Genomic DNA, 23,442 nt, shown 5'->3' on the forward strand with positions numbered 1-23,442 from the left:
CAAACTGTAGATCTACCCTTCCCAAGCCTATTCCCCACGTAAAGTTGCAAACTTTACGTGTAGAGAGGGAGATCTAGGCAAAATGCACTAATAACTAGGGTTTAAGACCAAGAGGCTCCAAAATCCACCCGATGGCTGATACTTTACGGAATTCTAAACCAACTCAGGCATGGATATGAGGTAGCAACCTCAGATCCGGACCTCAAGCTTGAAGTTGATCTTAGGCATGGCTTAAAAGCCCCAAAACTCATAACCAAAGAAGATCTAAAGGAGGGAAACGAATTGATACCTTCCAATGCTCTGAAATGTTCCCCAAACTTCAGATCCAAAGCCACTCCTTGATGCTTCAAAGATTCCCACTTCTTCTTCTTCTTCTAAATCATTCAAAAATAGCCAAAAGCATGAATCATCACAATGGAGGCTTAGGGTGCGGCGTTCTGGGTGTGAGGGGCAGTAAAGGAGCCCTAGGAGAAGATTGAGACGTTTAAGTAGGCTCCAAGCCCCGGATTTAGGGTTTTCCTCGCAAAGACCAGACTCGCCGAGTCCACTTGGCCGACTCGCCGAGTTGGTCACTTACTCCTCGACCCGGATCCCGCTCCGACTCGCCGAGTCCTTCCTTGAACTCGCCGAGTCCCTCCTAAATTTAGGGTTTCCTTTACTTTTTTGGCTTTCAAAATCTTGGGTGTTACACGAACTGTGTGTTTATTTGAACTGTGTGCTCACCAGATGTACTCCATCCCCCACATGGTTGCCTTAAGGACATTTATTTCTGAGGAATCCCCTTAGCAGTAGTGTACGTCCCGATGATAATCCTTAGGATAGGTCCCTTATGATAGATGCTTAGGGACGTAATGTGAGGATAACGGGAACGGGTAATCGGGTTTGTTTAATTTAATGAAGTTAATAAACTTATATATTATGGGTTGAAAACCCTATGTGCTCACCAGGCTCCCAAGCCTGACCCACTCAGTTTTATGTATTACAGGTAGTGGCGCTTGAGCATAGTTATGATGTTTGGACGAGGGATTACGGATATAGGCCTGTAGATATGAAATAATGTAGTAAGGCTTATATTGTACTGTTTATGCTTTTGATCTATACGAACATGACATCCCAAGTCTTTTAATGAAATACATTTCTATGGAAATGCTTTTGATAAATCTTTATCATATATTGTTTTGGGACAAATTCCGCAACACTTTTATTTAAAATGTTACTCTGATTTTTAAACAAAGCATAAACAAACCGGTCTTTTCTGGCCGCGATTTTGGGGATGTCACAAAATGCACCTAGCATGAATCCTTAACGTTGAAATAAAATTGGAATAAGTTCATCTCATGGTGGTGTTTGGCATTGTGAAGAAAAAGATTGTTATGTTTGTTCATATAATAACTCGTTTCCCAAAGGCCCAAATTCCCCACTCGCAGATAAAATACATGATGATGTTTTCCAAGCTATGAAGGTTGCTGAAGAAGCAAACGAAAGGGACTCTGAAAGAATTCGCTTAATAAATCAACATGCAGACGATCTAGCGGAACAAGTAACTGAAAAGAAAAATGGTTGTTGAAGTGATGAAAGAAGTGAAACAAGCTAAGAAGTGGAATGAAAATGGTTGCTGAAGCGATGAAAGAAGTGAAACAAGCTTAGAAGTGGATTGAAAATGCAAATAAGGAGATCAATAAGTTGCGTGCAGAACGAGACCGTCTAACAAATGTTGTTAGAATTAGAGGAGATTTTATTGATCGGGAACAAAATATGTATCCCTTACAATATCCTAATTTGTGAAAACCAATCTAAGTATGTATTAGGTTTTATAACACTCTTTGCAATAATGTTAATGAAAAAGGAAAATTGTCATTTTAGATAATCATATTGTTCCTTTTAAAAAATTCAGTTTGAAAAAGACATTGCAATATCCATATTTAAAATTAGATTACATTTCTGGCCGATAACTGGGAACTTGCATCTGATGCAAACTAGCCATGTCTACACGATTTTTAAACATTCCATGTAGGTCTCAGTTAGTTCGAAACCATTATCTGCCAATTCGACTCAATCTTCTATTGTTGGATTTGTCCTATGTGTTTCTTCGATGATGTCCATTGTGTTTACAAATTGTCATATATATATTCAGACATGGTAATGAGGAGCATTTTCATGTTATATAATGCTACTTTTCTCTGGTCCTCAGCCAGTGAAGGTTGTAATGAGATTTCCCGTATTACCATTTGTTGTTTACCACTAGAGATGGCAACGGGGTCAGGGAACACAGGGGACCCCAATCCCCATCCCCATCCCCGAATCCTCATTCCAATCCCCCACCCCCATCGGGGAATATACATAAACCCCCATCCTGTCACACCCCAAAACCAAGAACGACATAAATGTTCTGGTGCGGAAGACGTCATGTACAGTATCATAACAATGCAAAGTAGTAAATAATCAACAACATCATCCATTGCATTAATAGTATAATTTCATACAAGTGTGTTCTTTAATAGTAATAAGACACCAAAAAGAATAATCAAAATAAAAGACGAGTCTTGAAGATGCTCCGTCTTCTCAAAACCTGGTCATCGGTACCTGTCTACTGGTGACCTGAGAATATAAGTTATTTTGAAAGCATAGATCAACATTAAAGCTGGTGAGTTCATAAGTATTTAGTGTCCATGATTGCATGAGTTTGATGAAAATGTTTGTTTTGAACAATGTAAAGGTTTGTATATGTTTGAAAACTCCTAGAAAATCCTATATTTTCTACTAGTATAAAAAGTAGTCTTCTACCAAGACCCGACTGTTTTGTATGTTTGTCTCTTTGTAAAAGTGGAAGCTTTTCCCAAGTATGACTATCATTACCAAAATATAGTTTTATATTACTCTTTACGTGAGAAGATCACAAGTTGAATATAATGGGAAAATGTACATGTGTACTACAGTATTATTTGTATTGATCACTGAAGTCATAACTACCTTAAAACCAATGGTTTAATTAAGGCAAAATGTGATATGATTGTTACCATGCTAATCTGACTATAGCACGACGATGAAAGACATCGGAATAAATGACATTTGGCACTCGTGGACTTGCAAGTCCCACTGTATCGAACAACAAATGTGTAGGATAGTCAATCCAGTATAGATCTATACGCAAACTCACGCTCTCCCTCCAGGAGATTCTGGATACAAAATGTGACATAACGAAATGGTCGATGTGTCATGAAGTAGTATCTCACATTATTTTATCTCTGAATCTTGTTATAGTATACTTGTTATAGTAATAGTATTCTATGTATAGTATTCTTTGTATAGTATCCTTTGTATAGTATTCTCTGTTATAGTATTCTCTGTCTAGTATTCTCTGTTATAGTATTCTCTATTATAGTACTTGTATATGATAGTATTCTCCTAAACTATACCTATTATAGTTTACTAGTAAGTTAGGTATATGAATGAATGAATGTATACCCTTGCTACCCAAAGGTACTGAACTGATTAAATAGAAATTTTATGTCTACATATGTATACATAATATATATCTAATATTTAGACGACCTTCGGACAACTGACCGATACCCTAAGTCCACATCCAAACAAGGAAAAGGAAATAAAGCGAGCTAGCAGTCCTAAGTCCTTTAAAGATTATGTATATAACTATACATATATATATACATGCTTTTGACAGTATATATAAGTTGAAAAGAGGTTTTGTAATACATTTAAAGAGTTTTGAGCAATAAATAAATAATGACATGATGTCCGTTTTATAAAACAATTTAAAAGTAGATTGTTTTGAAACACAGTTTGAAGTATATGAAATCCTTGTTTGAAACACAGTTATAAATCACATGTGATTGATCTTATAACTAGCATGTTTTCTACTTGTATCCCCCCTCTATAAAAGCATTTAACATCATTTAAAAGATAAGTTTAAGGGGTATGAACTCACCTGAAGTGAGTGATGCGATTGTAGGATCGGTAAAGGATGCTAAGTGTCAAGTGAGGACTTGAACACACACAATGATCCTAGTTAACATATAATAAAACATATATGTATCTAATTAGTCATTTAACAACTAATTAACCAATTTAAAACACCCTAGGACATGGAAACACTTTGATTCAAGTGTTAGAGGTACCAAAGGGTTGCATCTAAGGGTTGTATGGCATGTCATTGGAGTTTATGGCCCAAGGACCACTCCTTAAGGAGTTTACGGCCTAAGGTCACTTCCCCCATGAGTTTACGGCCGTAAACTCATGGTACTTAGTGCCATTTGGTGGTTTAAGGTGTTATAAGTCAAGAGTAAGCATTATATGATCAAGTTCAAGCCTTTGGAAGCATTAGGGGCACAATATCACCACCTTATAGAGTTTACGGCCCAAGGACCATTTCCTTAGGTGATTACGGCCGTAAAATCTTATGGGGACATGTTTTCTTTTATGTTTAAGGTCCTAAACACTTCAAGGAAGGATCAAGACTAGCATCCAAAGCTTAGGAAGGGACTAGGGTTCATTTAACCCAATTTAGAAGGGTTTACAGCCCAAGAACATCCCTTGGACGTAAACTCCTTTGATCCTATGTTTCTTGGTGCTTTTCAAGTGTAAACAAGTTCATATTAAGCACACAAGAAGCTAGGGAAAGTGTACTTACAAGACAGAAGCTTGATTGGGTGCTTAAGGTCCAAGAACACTAGTGTGTGTTCTTGGTGTTTTGAAGAACACTTGAAGATCTGAGTGAAAATCAATAATGAATGGATGAAATGATGTATAAACACTAGGTGATAGGTTATAACAACAAATCGAGTCAAGGAAAACTTACGTTTTCGAAAGATCGGGTGAAGAACGGGATGCTACTTAAGAGAGAATGGGGGGCATTCTTGAGGGTGGAAGTGAGAAATGAAGGAAATGGGGAGTAAACTCAGGGCCAAGGCATGAGTTCACGGCCATATGAGAGTTTACGGCCCAAACTCTAAAATTTTGGCCGTGAACTCTTTATTAGGGTGTTAAATGTGGTTTGCTACTCCAAGGCCCGAGACAGTACTTCCTTTCATTCGTTCGTTTGAAGAATAAATACTAAAAACACTCAAACGGACTTCAAATTGGCTAACAATTATCAGAAATGTAATTGACTTTTAATTGAAGTGCTTGACTTTAGAGTTTGTACAAATGAAAATTTCGGGTTGTCACACATCCCCACCCCCAAGGGACTGGGGATCCCCAACGGGGAAAAGGGGATATCTTTTTCTTTTTTAATATGCAAACTTTTACGTAAGAAAAAACTCTAAATTTCAATTTTACCAGCATAAGTTTAAAGATTTTATAATATATATAAGTAACCATAAATTGCATAAAAAATATAAATAAATTTTCTACCAAATTTAAATACATACATGAAAAATCAAATAGAAAAAAATTATCAGATTGATATTTTAGGTAAAATAGATAAACCAAAGAGAATATATATATATATATATATATATATATATATATATATATATATATATATATATATATATATATATATATATATATATATATATATATATATATATATACACACACACACACATAACTTTAAATTAGATAAAAGAAAAGGCAAAAATATAATTTCAACCAAGTAATTACTAATAAGTTAGGTTAATTAGATCAAATTTTATGTATTATAAACTATATTATAAATATATGTTATGTATTATTTTTATATATTAATATATGTCGGGGGCGGGTCCAAGGTCGGGGATTAAGGGTATCCCCATCCCCACTTTTTTATTCGGGGATTCCCCATCCTTGTCCCCATCCCTGGTCAACCTGGGGATTCCCCAGTCAAAACGGATGCGGGTTTCGGGTTCCCCACTGGGTATGGGGTTTTTGTCATCCCTATTTACAACGTTGATAATCACGAATCATTTCTAATGCAGTCGTATTAAGAAGACGTTGTTGCTCGTCTTCAAGACGTGGTATAGTATGCTCTACCGACAACTCATCATCATCGTTCGAGTCACTAGATGTTAGAGACCGAAAATAGAATATACCTATATTATATTAATATACCATTTAAAAACCAATGTCCATAAAAGTATTTAATAATAATAATAAAAACTTCCTGAAACATATTCATAAAAAAAACATAATTGTAACTATTTTATCATAAAAGGTTTGTCAACGCTTGCTCCAGTGTCATCTTTCGGAGTCCTATCTACTTTCAATTTAAGTTTTAAGACCCTTTCTGATTTTTTTTTCTTAATTTTATGGGTGCCTTTGTTGATTTATTTTTTTTATCTTATATTGAAACTCAACATCGTCGTTTTTTATCGGCAAAAACAAAATTCCAATAACATTTTAATACATTACCGTAAAAATAAGTTATAATTATAAAAATATTGTTTTTCGATTTTCTCTTTATCGGACACAATTCTGAAAGCTCTTGTAAATGGAATACAACTTCGTCGTCCGTAAAACCCACTTTTTTAACAACATACACGCTAACTCGTCTTTGGTCTAACATGGGTTATTAAACAATACTTAGAAAAAAACTATATATTGTAGTTATTCTGGATCATCATTTCAGAATAGATCATCGGGTTTCGGACCACGTTCATCGTGTTTCGAACCTACATTACCATTATGGAACCCTTACAGTACCTTATTCCATACTAAAACAATCGATTAGAAACATAATGAAAGTACTTACATAACATTCATACACGTACAACGAGAAAAAGATAAAAAAAAAAGATAAATCGGAGATGTTCCGAACTTGTTCCTCGTGTTCTATACCATTCCAGACAATTCCAAAACATGTAAATTATTTCAAAAAATCAAATGCAAAGTAGCTTAAAGTGTAGAATTTACTTGGTTTGAGGAATCCATGCTCAAAATTTGGTCTGAAATGCGAGTAGATCGTGCTTCGGATATGCTAATTCCGAAATGCGTAGTCCGAATTTTTTGTGTGTGGGACCCATATATATACCATCGGGCTACAGTATCGGGCTTCAGCCGGTTTTCGGGTCCGGAATGACCCATTATGGACCAAAAGGTTAGTTTTTTTTTTTTAAAAAAAAAAAAAACTTGGTTATATTTTTAAAAAAATCCAAAAAAATAGATAGATTACTCAATTTTCCTGAAATTATTGTGTTCATACACTCAAACATGTACTCACAAAAAATAATGAATAGGGATATGCACCTATTCATAAGCAAGCATGTGAAACCCCTGATTCTGATGGGTCATGCCCATTCATAATTAGCCTATGAAGGGGATGCCCTAATTTCCAACCAATCATGGAATGTCATGTGGACGCTTTTGGAACCTTCAACCTCATGAGCATCGTCAACCAATGAGCATCCTCCTTAAGCATCTTCAATTGATGAGCGTCCTCCTTGAGCATATTCAACTGATAAGCGTCCTCCTCGAGCATATTCAACTGATAAGGATCCTCCTTGAGCATCTTCAACTTGTGAGCATCCATAATTCTCACACGAGATCCATGATGATCACGCGTAATCCCTGATGCTCACTTGAATTTGATCAAGTATTCACACCGCTACAAAAGCATGTACTTTTAGAATAATATTTGAAAATGTAAAGGCTTGTACGTAACTTTTTCTTTGTATTGGTTGATTCATCCTCATTAGCAAAATATGTTAAACTTAAGATTTTGTGACATAATTCCACAAATTTAACTATTTGTTTTTAAAATTTGTAACATCCCAAATATATGAATAAAATTTTGTTTTTAAATTCATTCAAATCATACGATACTAATATCAAAATTGTCAAAAGTGTATCATAGCAACGTGTTATCAGAGTAAAAATTCCCAAAATCTCAAAATGCGGAAACGATAGGGTGATACGGTGCGATCAGGTCGGTCCCTTCCCTTTCGAACTGGAAGTACCTGAAACATAAACTGAAAAAAATTGTAAGCGTAAACCTTAGTGAATTCCCCCAAAATACCACATACCATACAAACATACAACTAAGCATATATGGGTGCTTGCAATCCCCTTCAGTCTATTTCAACTGAATACTGGCAAGCATATATGGATGCTTACAATCCCCTTCAATATATTTCAACTGGATATCGGGTCTATTTCACCCCTACCACTACCATATAATATCATACTAAAGAATCACAGAGTCATCAAGCAAACAGAGGCATAACTGAAGATTACTACATCATAAACTAGTGACCCGGCATTGGTGCCTTCGACCCAAGGATACAATGAAGGAAACTCACCTCAGACTGAAGGTATAAAATCGCACTTAATGGATGACTTGCGAAATCCTCTCCCTAAGGCACAAGTATAAACCCTAATTAGAGATTGGGCCAATATCCTAACCTGAAATTCCAAACCCTCATTCTTGACTTAAGGAAAAAAGGGTTTCTTCACCCTTGCCTCAATGGGCCTCCCTCCCACCAAGTCCTAAAACCATACAAGTCCAAAAAGGCATCCAAGCCCAACTACAAAGTCCTTTAAGGCCCAATATGGCCCAAGAGCACCCAACATGGCCTTAATCCCACCAAATGTCTTGCTACAACAGGTGGGCCAGAGGCCCAATCCTAAACAAGTAAAAAACTCAACCAGATTTGAGCCCAAAAATCTTTTAAGTCCACAGACTACGTACGCGCAACATACATGGCTCGTACACCCAACATACACTGATGATCTGAAATTGGGGCACTGACCCAGTACACGCAGCGTAATCTAGAGGGCGCCCGACGTATTGGTCAGTCAACCCAAACTTGCACCCATGAATTAATCCATTAAGCCCTAACATCCAAAACTTAGATCCAAGCTCATAATAGTGTCTTAAGTCATAAAGTTGCAAACCTTATGCTCTTGCATGCCTTATTGAGGCTCAAACTATGAATTAAGCCCTTTAACTCACTTAGGTGGTCACCAACTCATGCATGGTTGAGTCTTAACCTTCAAGATAATATTTTTATGACTTCATGCACTCCCAAGAGTCCCAAAGGACAACTTAAATGGCCTCGAGTAGCCCATACTCCAAAAGACCAAGTTATGGGACTAAAAGATGCTAAAATCATCCTTAAACCTAGATATAAGCTTAGAATGAACAAGTTTCAGACTTTATACATTCAATAGGCTAGAAATGATGCACAAATTCTAGATCTACAAGCTCATTATTCTCCTTTCCTTCTTTGTCAAAACCACAAAAGAACCCCCAAACACTATATGTAAGATACAAATGCACTCAATATGGCTAGGGTTTCGAGATTAGCACTAAAAGGCAATGGAAGCTGAAAGGGTGATGCACCTAGTGGCGGAGCTAAGAAGGGGCCAGGGGAGGCCATCCCCCCCCCCCCCCCCCCCCCCCCCCCGATTTTCTATCTTCTAAATAGAAAATATTATACAAACAACAACCGTAAACTCTATTTTCTGAGAAATAACAACAAATCGGCCCCTACAGCTTTTGTAATAATGGATTAAGCATTGAAATTATTTTCAAGTTAATCCCAAAGAGAGGCATATATTTGAGAAACTAAAAGAATCGGAAGCCACTAAAATAAAAGCTACAAATTCAAAATAGCTAACTATCCTATTTTGACGGAAGCTATTTTGACAGAAGTGGGGATATTGTACAATTTTTTTTTTGAAAATTTGAACTATTTAATAACCTACAAGGTAAAGAAAGAAGTGGAAAACGTATCAAAGATAAAACCAGAAACTTATAACTCTTAATTATGTCTCCGCCTCCTTATTCTCGCCCTCTCCGTCACAACCGGTTTCTTCTCCGGCTCCGGAGTCGCCGAATCGTCGCCGCCGCTCGGTCTCTCAGTCTCTCCGTCCGGAGTGCCTCTCCGACTTCCACAACTCCGATCGCTTGAGCACCTTCAGATTATCACGTCTCCATCTCACCTCTACAATCTCGAATTCTCGATTAATTGTAAGTCATTTTGCCTCTCATTTTGTATATTCTTATTATAGTGTTTTAGGGTTTGTACAAAGAGAAATAAGGGATTTTAAAAGGAGATGTGATATGATATCCCAAGATGGGGCAGCACACTTCTCAACATCTGCTAATTTGCTAGTGTTAAGTCGTCGCTTTTTTCTTTTCTTTTTTAATATTTGATAATTAACATTTAAAAAGTATGTTTGTTTTTTTCATAATTATAATACCCTTTATTAAATCATAGAAAATATATTAATTAAATAGATTATATAATTAAAATGTAAAAGTTACATTAAATAAAGACGATGTAATTTAAAATTTAATTTTAGAAATAAAAGGTATAGTTTAAAACTTGTATATAATTATAAGGGTGTAATTTAAAAAACTACATCCAAGTTTTAGAAAAAAAATCCTGTATCCTGTACCAAAAAAAATTATGAACAAAATTTAGAGTACATCACACATGTTTTTTTGCAGCTAGTTACTTAAGGACTTTAATAAAGTGCAAAGGTTTGCCTCTGGCTAGAGTAGGCCCAACGTACGCCAGGATCATTCCGATGATATGCATGCAAGGAGTATGCCTTGCGTACCTACTACCTAATGTACGCCCAACGTACTCACGAACCATTCACCACCTTTTTAATTGAATCAAATAGAATAATAGATTAATACCATACCTGACGACTTGGGCGTTACAAAATTTGTCTTTTAAAAACATTACTTAAAATAACTAATGCGATAGATGTTTGAATAACTACGAGAATCTCGGAGAGTTAAGATTGCATCGACCATGTTGTATAATTTTTAGGACTTTAGGTGTTATTTGTCGCAACCCGTGGCTCGACTCTTAATCTAGAGTGTTGTTGGTGGGTTACACCACTAGCCGAACACACAGGCCTTTACATCATGGTCTCGATTAGAGATGCACATTAGCGATCTCAGGCCGGTCTTGGGTTGGTTTCAAAACGTTTCGGTTTTTTTTTTTTTCGGACCGGTCTTGGCTTAATCCGATCTATTTTTGGTCCTATAACAGTTAGACCTGTTAAGTGTTTTTTTTTTTTTTTTTTCCTTCAAGACGGGTTTGAAACTAGTCTTTCTGTTAGTTTGAGTTTTGGTTTCATTGGAATGTGGTTGTACTTTTTAGGTTATTATTATTAGAGAAAATTTCATATATATCCTTGCAAGCGTTTAGATATTACGTCTATATCCTTCCAAAACTCATAATTACCTATATATCCTTTTTAACCTATTAAACTCTCATTTATATCCAATCCTATAATTTAATGAGTTATAAATCAATTTAATATCAAAAAATTATTTAAAAATCGAAATTACATATAGAGTTACCAAAATACCCTTTCTAAATAAAAGATTAAATTTAAATCATGATAAATTATGCTTGCAACGATAATTCCCTAATCATACGTCGACTACCTGATTGTACGTAAGTTGACCTGAGTCTTCATCGTGTCTTCTTCATCGACGTCCTCCTCATCACGTCTTCTTCATTCTAGTGGACTAATCAAATCCGTATTTTTCATCACAAGTATATCCTTTTACTGATTTAATTAATTTTGGGTGTATGCTTGATTAGTTTTTGCATTTTATTAATTGTAATCTCGTTTTTTCTTCTCCTCCTCTTATAATCGTAACAGGTAGTCTATAATCTGTTTTTTATTCAATTAATTTTGATGGACGATGACATTGATGCACCCGCATGGGAAATAAGTGTTCACTCACCCATAATTGAGTAAGTCTTACAAGCAAGATGAATGATACTTTGTGTGGCCCTTCAATTCCATTAATTTTTTTTTTCATTATGTCTGCCACGCAAGTAATATCGAAATTCAAGTTTATACTGAAATATGGAGGCTTCTTTCGGTTAGCTAGGAACTCGTGTAGGCAAGTATATTGTCTTGGATCTACAATATCTCTCCATATAGACACATGTTCATACGACTTAACTCATCTAGTTAAAGAGATGAAAAAATATTATCCATCACAAAGTGATATTGTTTTGTCAATAGTATTTGTTGACAAGCATGCAAAAAAACAATGTTTTATTGAACTTGATAATGATGAAAGCTTCATGGCGATGCTTAGCACATGAATGCAATCATTATGCTTCTCTCTCTCTCTCTCTCTCTCTCTCTCTCTCTCTTTCTCACATTAAATCAATCTACAAAACAAAGACAAATTCGTTTAAATTTCCCTCACTAAATCCTCATATTAAGTTAAGAATTGGTAACCATTCAACGTATACAAACATATATAATTGTAGATCACACAAAAATTGAAAACAAATTGTGGACTGTAGCAAAATATATGAAGTGAAAGCTAAAGTTTAGGTTTTCTTCACTTAATACTTCAAGCCCTCAAGAAAATAAGATGACCAACCACATACTTAGTTTCTTATGAAATGGAATCTCATATATCTGTGCCCAATGTTTCATAACTTGACGACAAATGACCAACCACAAATGCTTTACTTTGTCAATTTGTAAGATAATTGGATAAAAAATAATGTGATTGACATGGTTGTGACTTGAGAGAACCAAAGTACACAATTGATAAACAAAAATCATCATAGAGTGATGCCTAGCGTATTATCAGATGTTATAATCGAATAACATCTATTTTCCAGAAATCCTATTCGAATTTCATCTACTTTCCAGAAATTATATTCAAATACAACCATTAGGATTATCATATTCACACAATTAATTTATTAATAGCGATTTAGAGTCGCCTGCGCCTTTAAACAAAAAATGTTCCCTGAATTTCATGTTTCACGTATATCTAAAGAAGAGGAAATAGGTCAATAGATATATAAAATCCCTAATTTAGAAGTCAATCAACACATACGGAATTAAACATGAATTTAATACCTACTTGTACTTGAAAGTGAGGCTTGATGCACTCAAATACTAGAAATTGAGGTTTGAGGCTTCAATTGGTGGCCACCGGTGATAAGAGGAGGGGCAATGCGTGGGCGACGACACATCTGTCGTGAACAAGGGGATGGTTAAGTCAGGTCTCAATCAGTGGTGGTAGCCTGTTGAATGACGCATCTTTTGTGAGGGAGACCGAAAGATGGGAGGGAGACGGAACTCGTTTTGTTGGCGCAGGAGAGAGGTTTATCGACCACGAGTACTGCCAACAATTTTTAGCAAAAAAAATAACTAATAAAATTTGATTTGGATATAATATGCAAAGGATATTTTGGTAAATTTATATGTATTTAACATTTTTAAATATATATTTTTGGTATTAAATTGATTTATACCTTATTAAATTATAGAATTAGATATAAATGAGAGTTTAATAGGTTAAAAAGGATATATAGGTAATTATGAATTTTGGAAGGATATAAACCTAACATCTAATGTTACAAGGATATGAAATTTTCTATTATTATTATTATTATTATTATTATTTGGCTCCGGTCGATGGCTTTCATATTTTAGTTTCTGTCAACCAAAGACCGAGCAGAAACCATACATCGCGGGGCACACGCCCGTCACAAGAAAAGAGAATTTTCAGCGAAAAATTGCCCCTTTTATTCATCCTCTTCATCTTCTTCCCCATGCCCTAATCCCCCAATCTCACATCGGATTGGAACTATCAAACCCTAGCCATGGCGACGCGCCAGCTCCTGAAGCTTTCTCGCCGCTCTCACCCAACCCTTGCAGCCACTACCACCACCAGATATGCTCCATTTGCCACTGCAGTCTCAATCGCATCCGACACTCGCGCACCAGCTCCACCGCATCCTAATCAAATGATCTATGATCGCGTTGCAGAACAAGTAAAATCGAAACTCAAACGACTCGAAAATCCTGATCCTAGGTTCCTTAAACACAACTCACCTTTCCCTGTTTTAGCCGATCATACGTCTATTCTAACCTACCCAGAGACGCGTGTCACCACCCTGCCTAATGGTCTACGTGTTGCGACGGAGTCTAACCTGGCCTCCAAGACGGCTACCGTTGGGGTCTGGATTGATGCAGGATCGCGATTTGAGACCGAGGAGACTAATGGCGTCGCTCATTTTCTAGAACATATGATTTTCAAAGGGACGGCTAAGAGGTCGGTTAGGGATTTGGAGGAGGAGATTGAGAATATGGGAGGGCACCTTAATGCGTATACTTCGAGGGAGCAGACGACTTATTACGCCAAAGTGATGGGCGGAGACGTGCCTAAGGCTCTTGATATTCTATCGGATATATTGCAGAATTCCACTTTTGATGAAAAACTGATCAATCGTGAGCGAGGTGTGATTCTTCGTGAGATGGAAGAGGTTTGTATGTCATTGTCAACACTATTTCTCTTATATCTGTTTATATGGGATGGATACCTTTCTCCGGAATCGTTCTTTTAGCATTTCTTACTTTTGATGTCGAGAATCACTCTTTAACATTTTCCTGCATCCTCGATCAGTAGAATGTTGGCTGAATCATCTTGTTACGTATGAATTTAGTGCCATTTACCTAAATATAAGGTAATGTAGGATTTACGCACTAGCTGTAACGTATGATGTTGAAGTTATCCACTGATCCCTATTTAGTTTCTTTTAAGCTTTCTTTATAGTCTCCTAGTGGATTCTGCAGTTCTGCTGATATGCTGTTTGATGCATAAGTAGCCATTATTAATATATTTTTTTAAAAATCTTTATTGCAGGTAGGTTTACAGACTGAGGAAGTAATTTTTGACCACTTGCATGCTACTGCTTTCCAGTACACCCCTCTTGGTAGAACTATTCTTGGACCTTCTGAAAACATTGAAAAGATAACAAAGAAAGATATTGAAGATTATATCTCGACCCATTATGCTGCTCACAGAATGGTACACAGACTTAACTTATCAACCTTGTTATACTTTCAGCATCATGTTTTTAGAGTTGAAATATAATTCTTGTATGACGAATCATGAATCTTTTCAGGTAATTTCTGCCTCAGGAGCTGTTAAACATGAAGATGTTGTGGATCAGGTAAAAAAAATGTTCACAAAGCTGTCAGCCAATCCCATGACTACAACACAGTTAGTAGAAAAAGAGCCTGCAATCTTCACTGGATCAGAGGTATGCATTATTATTATTATTATTAACCATGAAATTAAAAATTCCAAATTGATGAAATTAATAATCAGATTCGAATGAGGGATGATGATATGCCTCTTGCACAATTTGCCATTGCATTCAATGGAGCATCATGGACTGATCCTGATTCAGTTGCTTTAATGGTCATGCAAGCCATGCTTGGATCATGGAACAAATCTGCAGGAGGTGGCAAGCATATGGGGTTAGCAAAATCATTTGACTTTAATTTTTTTTTTTTTTTTAAAAAAATCTGTTATTTATGAGATTTTGAAAGTTGGTTGATATTAATTAACGGCACTTTTTATATACAGCTCACAGCTGTCACAGATGGTGGCGATAAGTGAACTTGCTGAAAGCATGATGGCTTTCAACACCAATTACAAAGACACTGGACTATTTGGTGTATATGCTGTTGCCAAGGTGTGTGAAATTTGAATGAATATTTTTTAAATTTATAATAAACATTTAATCAATTTATTATTGTTTTACCTTTTTGTGTAGGCGGATTGCTTAGACGATTTGTCTTTTGCAATCATGCAAGAGATGACTAAATTGTGTTACCGAGTTGGGGATGATGATGTTACCCGTGCTAGAAATCAGGTAATTAATTAATTTTAAGAAATTATATTATTGTATAGTAATAGTTTTAGTACAATTCGGGGACTTCAATTTTTTTTTTTTTAAATTTTGCAGCTGAAATCTTCATTGCTTCTTCATGTTGATGGAACAAGCCCTACTGCTGAAGACATTGGACGCCAGGTATATATATAGCACAAGGATAGTAATAGTATTACTATTTTAAGTGTTTTACAAATTATTATTATTAATTTTTGTTTTTGTTGTAACAGCTAATTACATATGGGCGAAGAATTCCATTTGCTGAATTATTTGCAAGAATTGATGCTGTTGATGCTGCCACGATTAAACGTGTAGCCAACAGATTCATATTTGACCAGGTAACCTCCTCTAAACTTTCATTTTGACATTATTATAGATATATGTTTGTTTTACATGTGTCATCTATCTTATAGCTTATTTTACAGTTTTTACTAAATGCTAGTATTACTATATAAAGTAGCTTATCATGTAAAAGCTAGTTTATCAGCTAGTCTGTCAAACACAGTCTGAAGTTGTTTGTTGTATACTACAGGACATGGCCATAGCAGCATCGGGACCCGTTAAACTATTGCCGGACTACAATTGGTTCCGCCGCCGGACTTACATGCTCCGTTACTAGACTTTTTTTTTTTGTTTATTTTTAAAATTTATTTATAACCCCATCCGTTCATGTAAGAGGTTTGTGGGTAAAAGAGAGAATTGTGATTTTGAGAAGCCTGGTTTCTTTTCAAGTTGGGAATAAAAACTAGGGCTTTTTTTTTCTTTGTATAAACAACTTTAACTCCAATTTGTATACACCAACCAATGTATGCGGTTTTGCCACTTTTTAATATTACCAGGCAAGTCTCGTCATTTTATGAATCGGTAATAACTAGGTAATACATGGATTGTTCCATGTATTGTACCCTTTTTGAATTTTATATTTCGAGTTGAACACCAAAATTATAAAAAGAAAAATATAGACAAAGTATCGTGAATTTAGGCAAAATTATGTACTTGGTCCGTATATTTATGTGCTTGGTTCTTGTGTTTTCATTTATTGGTGTTTGGTCCTTTTTGCTTTTATGATATTTATATTCTTTTTAATTTATTTATTTTCTTAAATTAATTCTATATTATTAAAATAGAAATGACCTTATTTCCCCCACCATTAACCACCACCAATAACCGTGTCTTTGCCACCACTCCACAACACACACTCCTTGAATGGAGTTTATTTACATTTTACACACACCACAGTGCAATAAAGGATGCGGCCCAAAATCGATTTCCCCGATATCAACACGTGATGTACTCATTGAAGGTGGTTCCGCAACCCTCATGATCTCTACCCATCCAAAAGTAGGGGTGTTGATCGAATAAAATTTTTGGGTTTCGGGTAATTCGGGTCGGGTAATTCAGGTTTTTCATATAAAAATTTACCCGTTACCCTACCCAGATTAAATTCGGGTAATTCGAGTATGGGTAATTCAGGTAATGGGTCGGATAAGGGTAATTCGGGTATTACATGATTTTTAATTTTTTAATTGCACCTAAAAATAAATGTAATGAAATAAGTATGTCGTGCTAAACTTTGAACATTGAGATTTTTTACTCAATAATATTTGAGATATCAAATATTCTTTCTAAACTTTCAATCTTTGATTGAATTCTTTATTATTATTTTTTTTGTGGACCTTGATCATTGGTTGGGTTGTCAACTTCAATCGTCTCATCTTCTACTTCAATATAGTCATCCATTGGTGACGAATACCAACGAAGAGCGGACGAGATATGAGGGTTTTTTGACATGGGGAAAATAGAAAGAGCATCAACGAAGGAAATTGGGATTTGGGAATTGGAAGGGTTAGATAAACTCATAAAGGGACATTATTTTTTATATATATTTCGGATAATCGGGTATACCCGAAACCCAAACAACTTACCATTTACCCGACCCAAAAAAAATTCGGGTTACCCACTTACCCGAAAAAATTAACCCGATACCGGATTTACCCAACCCGATTTACCCGATACCCGAAAAAATCGGGTGGGTAATTTGGGTAACATGTATTTTTGACAGGGCTACCCAAAAGTTAGACAAGGAGGAGATGTTTTTTTTTTTTTTTCTTTTAAATTATCGTTTTCTTTCTTTATTAAGGATCAACAATCCTTATATATGCATTATTTTATAAATGACAATATGATTAACTATTGTTAGTCAATTACTTATGACACGTTATATTCTATATCACTAGACATTTGACACATATCTAACACTGCATTATTATATATAGGACATTAATTTTACTAGTGTTATAGCCCTTATTTATAGACATAGGGCACTATACACATAATACAACACAATCATTACATTTTTGATAGGGTAATTGTATTGTGCTTGAACAACATGTTGATACTTGATGCTCTTATCTCTTCCCCCGGTAATCGAAAGTTTGGCATCATTGTGTGCGTCGTTGTTTCATTATTGATGCCTTGGTGCATTGAAGATTATTCAACAAGATATGTGCGAAGAGAGATTAGAGAAAAGAGAGGGTTTTAGAAAAATAAGGGTCTTAGAAGAGTCTTAATCCATTAAGAGATCAAGTGCATTTTATTTGAAAAGAAGACTTTTTGCAAATCTGTGAAGACCCAGTTCTCACGACGTGAGCCTTTACATCTCACGTCGTGAGCTCAATGCCATCACGTTTTCAATATCAGAATATACCATACTAATGTCGTGAGTAACCTTACAATGTGGCGTATGCTTTCCCACATTGAGATGCTTTGTTTTGAAGATTTTATACACCACACTTTTTGAAGATGCAAATTTCTGATTCACATCTTTCCGACACATTCACACATATCAATGAAATCCAAGTTCCAGTCACATACTCAAGATGTTCAAGTTTTCCACACGCTTTCAGAATTCGATCTCGCTACTACTACCCCAGAGGAGTTTGTCCCCTTTTCTCCTTTTTATTGCTTTTAAATTATTTTATGCATACAATGAGGACATTGTATGAAATAAATGTGGCGTAGGGGTTGAAAAAGAAAAATTGCTAGAAAAAAAAATTAAAAATAGATTTGTAATAATCTAAAAATTAAATCTAGTGATAATTAAAAACTTAAGTTGCTAGTGCTGTGTGGGATGATCCAATGCGAGCTCAAATGTTTAATTAAGCCAACATATGTTATAGTATATTTGTGGCTTCCTAGTCCTAGTGAAAAATAATGAGATATGAAAGGTAATCTAGTAGTCTGTATGACATAAAAAGTTTTGCATCGTGTACCTGAAATCTATCCAAGAGAGCTTATGTAGTCATTGCATTTAGACTAATACTCCTAACCAATAAAGGTTGAAGTTAAGCTCCATTACTTAAGCATGTAGGATTTGAGCGAAAAAAGTGAGATATAAAAAAAGAGAAAGTTACAAAAAAGTTGTAAGAATTTTTAAGCTATCAAAGCATGAAAAATCAAAAGATCAAAAATTCTGAAGAATCAAAAAATTGAAGATACCAAAATTAAAACAAAAATGTGGTGAATTCAAAGAAATCAAATAGCAAATATCAAAGAAGAGATGAATTCAAAGAGCTCTATTGTAGTATCAAAAGTGTAATTCTTTCTAGATATTATGTATGTTTGGGTAGCTTAACCAAAAATACATTGAGGTTAAGAAAGATTTATGAGGATGGATTCAGAGGGTTACAAAAATGAGTGTCGTATAAACTAAGGGGTGAATGTTCATAAGGATTGTGAGTAGTTAGTATTGGAAAGTTTTTAGAAATTATAGACACAAATATGCGTATTGAGGTCTTTGTATAATGTCTGAGTTCAAAATGGATTGTCTTATGTGATATTGGTGATGAAGTTTAACTTAAAAAAATAATTAATTTTGCTTGGGGGCAAGCAAATGATAAGTGTGGGGTATTTTGATATTGTTATATTTATACACATTTTAGGCAATATTTTAATACATTTTAAGTAATATTATGGTTATTTGCAAAGATATGTGATACTTATTGAATTAAATTGTATTTTGCAGCCAATAAGGACACTCTTGAAGAATAAGAACAAGAAGTGACAAGCATTGGAACTATGGAGGATTGGAGCTTAAAAGAAGAAGATTTCAGGTAAAAACCAAGCTCACGACATGAGACATCAAGCTCACGACGTGAGTAGGGAAATTATAGAAGATTACTGCACAGAAGCCAAAATCCTTGCACAATACGGATAAATACCATGCTCACGACGTAAGCCACATATTTTCAAAAACTATAAATACTCCTTGGCATTTACGATTTGAGAAGCTTTTGGGAGAGATGATATTTTGAGATACTCGAGATTTGAGGTCAGAAGAGTGCAAAAATCATTCTTTTGGAGGAAGGATAGTTGGAAGATTGAGGAACTAAAGATCAAATCATTACATTTGGTTTGCATACTTGAATTATGTCGATTTCTATTGAATTTGCGTGTTTAATTTCAGTTATGAGTAGCTAAATTAGTTTACTTTCGTTTATCTAGATGAAACCTTGGATCTATGGTTTAGTTTACTACTTATTGGATTTTGTAATGTTGGTTTTATGCTTGTGTTTGATTATCATTACCTAGCATGTTAAAGTTTGTTACTTTGTTGCTTAAATTCAAGTTTAGTGTAGCTTAGTGATCATTAAATTACATGAACTTGTTTACCTATTAATTTTGTGACTATTAAATTGCTAGAGTTAGGGGTGACCGCATCTATATCAAGTAATAAAAATAGCAAACTTAGTTGTGCTTGAGAGCATAATTGTGACCATAATTGTTTTTGCTTAACAGCCTTTGATAAATCGTACATAGCACAACAAACAATTAATAACTAGTTATGTGTTTGTTTGTATATGACCATACATAGTAGTACATGAATTGGTGAAAATATTAGTTTATCTGACCAAAATAGCTAATTACATAATAATTATTAACCAACTTTATTAATTCAGAAATAATAATTAACCACAAAAAAATGGATTTGAAACTAAACGAAAGGGTTTTTAATATATAGATTAAAATCGTTTTAGTTGAGTGCTTAAGTTTTTCTGTACTTGAAAAATCAGATAAAGCCCTTTTTTAATTATTGCTTGCTTTTAGATTAATCTTTTAGTAGTTATATTCATATACTATATCTGTTCCATGAGTTCGATACCCGATTCTTCGTGCTATACTATTTGTGAGTAGGTCCACTGCCTTAGACGTAATAGTTATTTAAATAGTTGGTAAAACTAGTAAGCTATTTTAGTTTTTAATTTAATTTAATTGTTTTAAGTTAATTGGTCCTTTTTGTGGGGGTAAAACATGCAAAAAAAAACTACTTTTTAGCACTAGTTAAATTTTCCTAAAATACTGAACTCACGACGTGTGTAACGGTCGGGATTTAGGTATTTACACTTCTTACCCCTAACATGAAAGTCATTGTAAAAGTTGGTCCTTTAGTATGTTGGGCGTACTTAAGGATTACGTTTAGCGTACTAAGGTTGGGTGGATCGTGAAGGTTCAACATGTACACTGAGCGTACCAATGGTTACGCAGGGCGTACGTGACTAAACACCAAACCCTAATTTTCGGGCTTGAGACCTATATAAACATCCTTATGGCTTTTGGACCAAACCCTAATCAGCCTTCATAGCCTCATTTCGCCCCTTAACCTCATATTTCCTTGTGAGTGTGATTCTTGAGCTTAGAAGTGTGTTAGTGGCCATTTTAGAGTGCATTCAAGAAGGAGAAGGTGGTGATCAAGCCTTGGGTGTCATTGAGCTTCTAGATCCTACATCTAGTTCATCTTGAGGAACTTCTGGAGGTATAAAGTCATGACCTTGTCATCTCTTTTGATTGTTTGAGCTAGGGTTTTATTATGGAGTCCCCTTTTGGCTTATTGGAACTTTTCTTGTGAGTTGAGAAACTCTAGAGATTAGGATTGCTAGATCCAAGCTCTTTGAGCATGTTTGATGCATAAAGGTTCCATCTTGGAGGTTGTTCTGATCCCATGCATAAGTGAGAGGTCTTAAATGAGGTCTCAATGAGAAGCATGAAGTATAGGGGTCACTCATGACATTCAAGCGAATAAAATTGCTAACTTTATGCCTTAGGACATCTTAATGGACTCAGATCTAAAGGTTGATGTTGAAATCCCAAGTATTAAGTACTTAATGGTCGATTGTGAATGTCTGGCTTGTACGTCATGCCTAGTATCGTGTACGCATTGCGTACTGCTTACGGGGCTAGTACGTTGAGCGTACTGGAGTGGTACGCATGACGTACACACTCAAATGGGTTTGAGCCTTGTTTTGGGCTTGTAAGCTTATTGGACCTTATTCAACTTTGGGCATGTTCCCATTTAGAGTTTTGGGAAGATATTGTGTTTTCAACCATAGTTGTTTTGGTTGGGCCTTATTGGAGCATTCAGCATATTAATGATTTTATCTTGGATCTTAGGTCCATTAGCAAAGGGAAGACTTTTGGGTCATTATGGAAGGGCTTAGGCTTAAGTTTTTAGACTATTTGATTAGGTTGTGTTATAATACTAATTTAGGGTTAATTGTATCATTGTTCAGTGTGTGGTTTCAGACTGTTAAACGAGCGAATTTTGAGTTCAGTAGACTGAGGTGAGTCTTCTCACTACACTCATGGGTCGAAGGCACCAATGTCGACCCATTAATTGATATGAAATGTTTAGTCATGGAATATGTAATGTTTGCTATTTGATCTATGTGTGAATTATGTGAAGACAATGGGAGGAGCCCATGACACTTGGTGTAACACCTGCAGATTCGAGTTAGTCAATAATAAGCATTAAAAATGATTTTTATATCTAGGATAAATAATCTTAACCAAAGTAATAGTTATAGCCAACAATTGTAACCTATTTGATTTAATAAAGAAGAATTATATGAATATTATATGTTTCATGATTATTATAATATAATAAAATAGTAAAAATCAGTCGAATCGTCCGTAAATCGTAAAAATAAGTGCGCCAAAACATATATATATATATATATATATATATATATATATATATATATATAATATTTAGAAAGTACATGCATTCCTGATCCCGAAAATATAAATTTCGTAGAAATCTGACTCCGTATGAATTAGATATGATTTTTATAAAATATAAAGTCAGCCGTGCACAACGAATGTATGACGTAAAAAGCTACGAAGAGAATGGTTGACTTTTAGCTGATGATACCAAAACGAAAATCGTAGTGCTCCTTAAAATAGAAATTTTGAGAAAAAGAATGCCAAAAACGGAGTTCGTATGAGAGAGTTATGATTTCAGCAAAATCATTTAATTTTATAAAATATGGATGAAAAATAGAGTCAAAATTAGCCAACAGAGTCTAAACGAAAGTTGAAGATCTCATCGATAGTTAGGCGTGGATATAAAGAACGTTAAAAATGCAGGTCATATGAACGAGTTATAAATTATAATAGCATATTTACGTATTAAAATAAAGTATAAATCATATATACGTATACATATGTGTATATCATTAGAAAGGTACCGACGATGTGGTTGTTAGAAGACAAGTGTTGACTACTTTCAACATTAGTTTAGTACAAATATCATTAAATCTATCTAAAATAGTATGATAAAGGGGTGTTTAGTCGTTTATATAACTATAAGGTCATTAAGTAAATATAGAGGGTAGTTTTTGAAAATTCAGTTACTATAAATAAGAGCCTCTAGGCTCTCATATTTCTTACACCATTCTCTTGATTCAAGAGTCTTTCTCTTCTTATCCCCCAAGCATTTTGGTCCCTCGTGATTCAACTTCTCTTTCTGTAGTTTTAG

At 35.0% G+C, this 23,442-nt stretch overlaps 1 protein-coding gene and 1 long non-coding RNA gene across 2 annotated transcripts; one reads left to right on the forward strand and one right to left on the reverse strand.

Moving 5' to 3' along the window:
• Positions 1 to 7,096: 7,096 nt before the first annotated feature.
• On the reverse strand, positions 7,097 to 10,036 carry LOC111915857 (uncharacterized). The gene is made up of 2 exons (XR_008231382.1): positions 8,235 to 10,036; positions 7,097 to 7,892 (listed from the first exon to the last, which is right to left on the reverse strand). It is a non-coding gene; the product is annotated as an uncharacterized LOC111915857 (long non-coding RNA).
• Positions 10,037 to 13,366: 3,330 nt separating this feature from the next.
• On the forward strand, positions 13,367 to 16,481 carry LOC111915856 (probable mitochondrial-processing peptidase subunit beta, mitochondrial). Its single transcript, XM_023911493.3, has 9 exons — positions 13,367 to 14,213; positions 14,594 to 14,758; positions 14,856 to 14,993; positions 15,062 to 15,213; positions 15,323 to 15,431; positions 15,513 to 15,611; positions 15,705 to 15,770; positions 15,860 to 15,967; positions 16,162 to 16,481. Exons 1-9 carry the CDS (start codon positions 13,551 to 13,553, stop codon positions 16,246 to 16,248), a joined length of 1,587 nt encoding a protein of 528 aa, XP_023767261.1. The 5' UTR covers positions 13,367 to 13,550; the 3' UTR covers positions 16,249 to 16,481.
• The last annotated feature ends 6,961 nt before the right edge of the window (positions 16,482 to 23,442 follow it).

The sequence above is a fragment of the Lactuca sativa genome, chromosome 4, assembly GCF_002870075.4.
Source record: "Lactuca sativa cultivar Salinas chromosome 4, Lsat_Salinas_v11, whole genome shotgun sequence".
In the NCBI taxonomy this organism is placed as follows: Eukaryota; Viridiplantae; Streptophyta; class Magnoliopsida; order Asterales; family Asteraceae; genus Lactuca; species Lactuca sativa.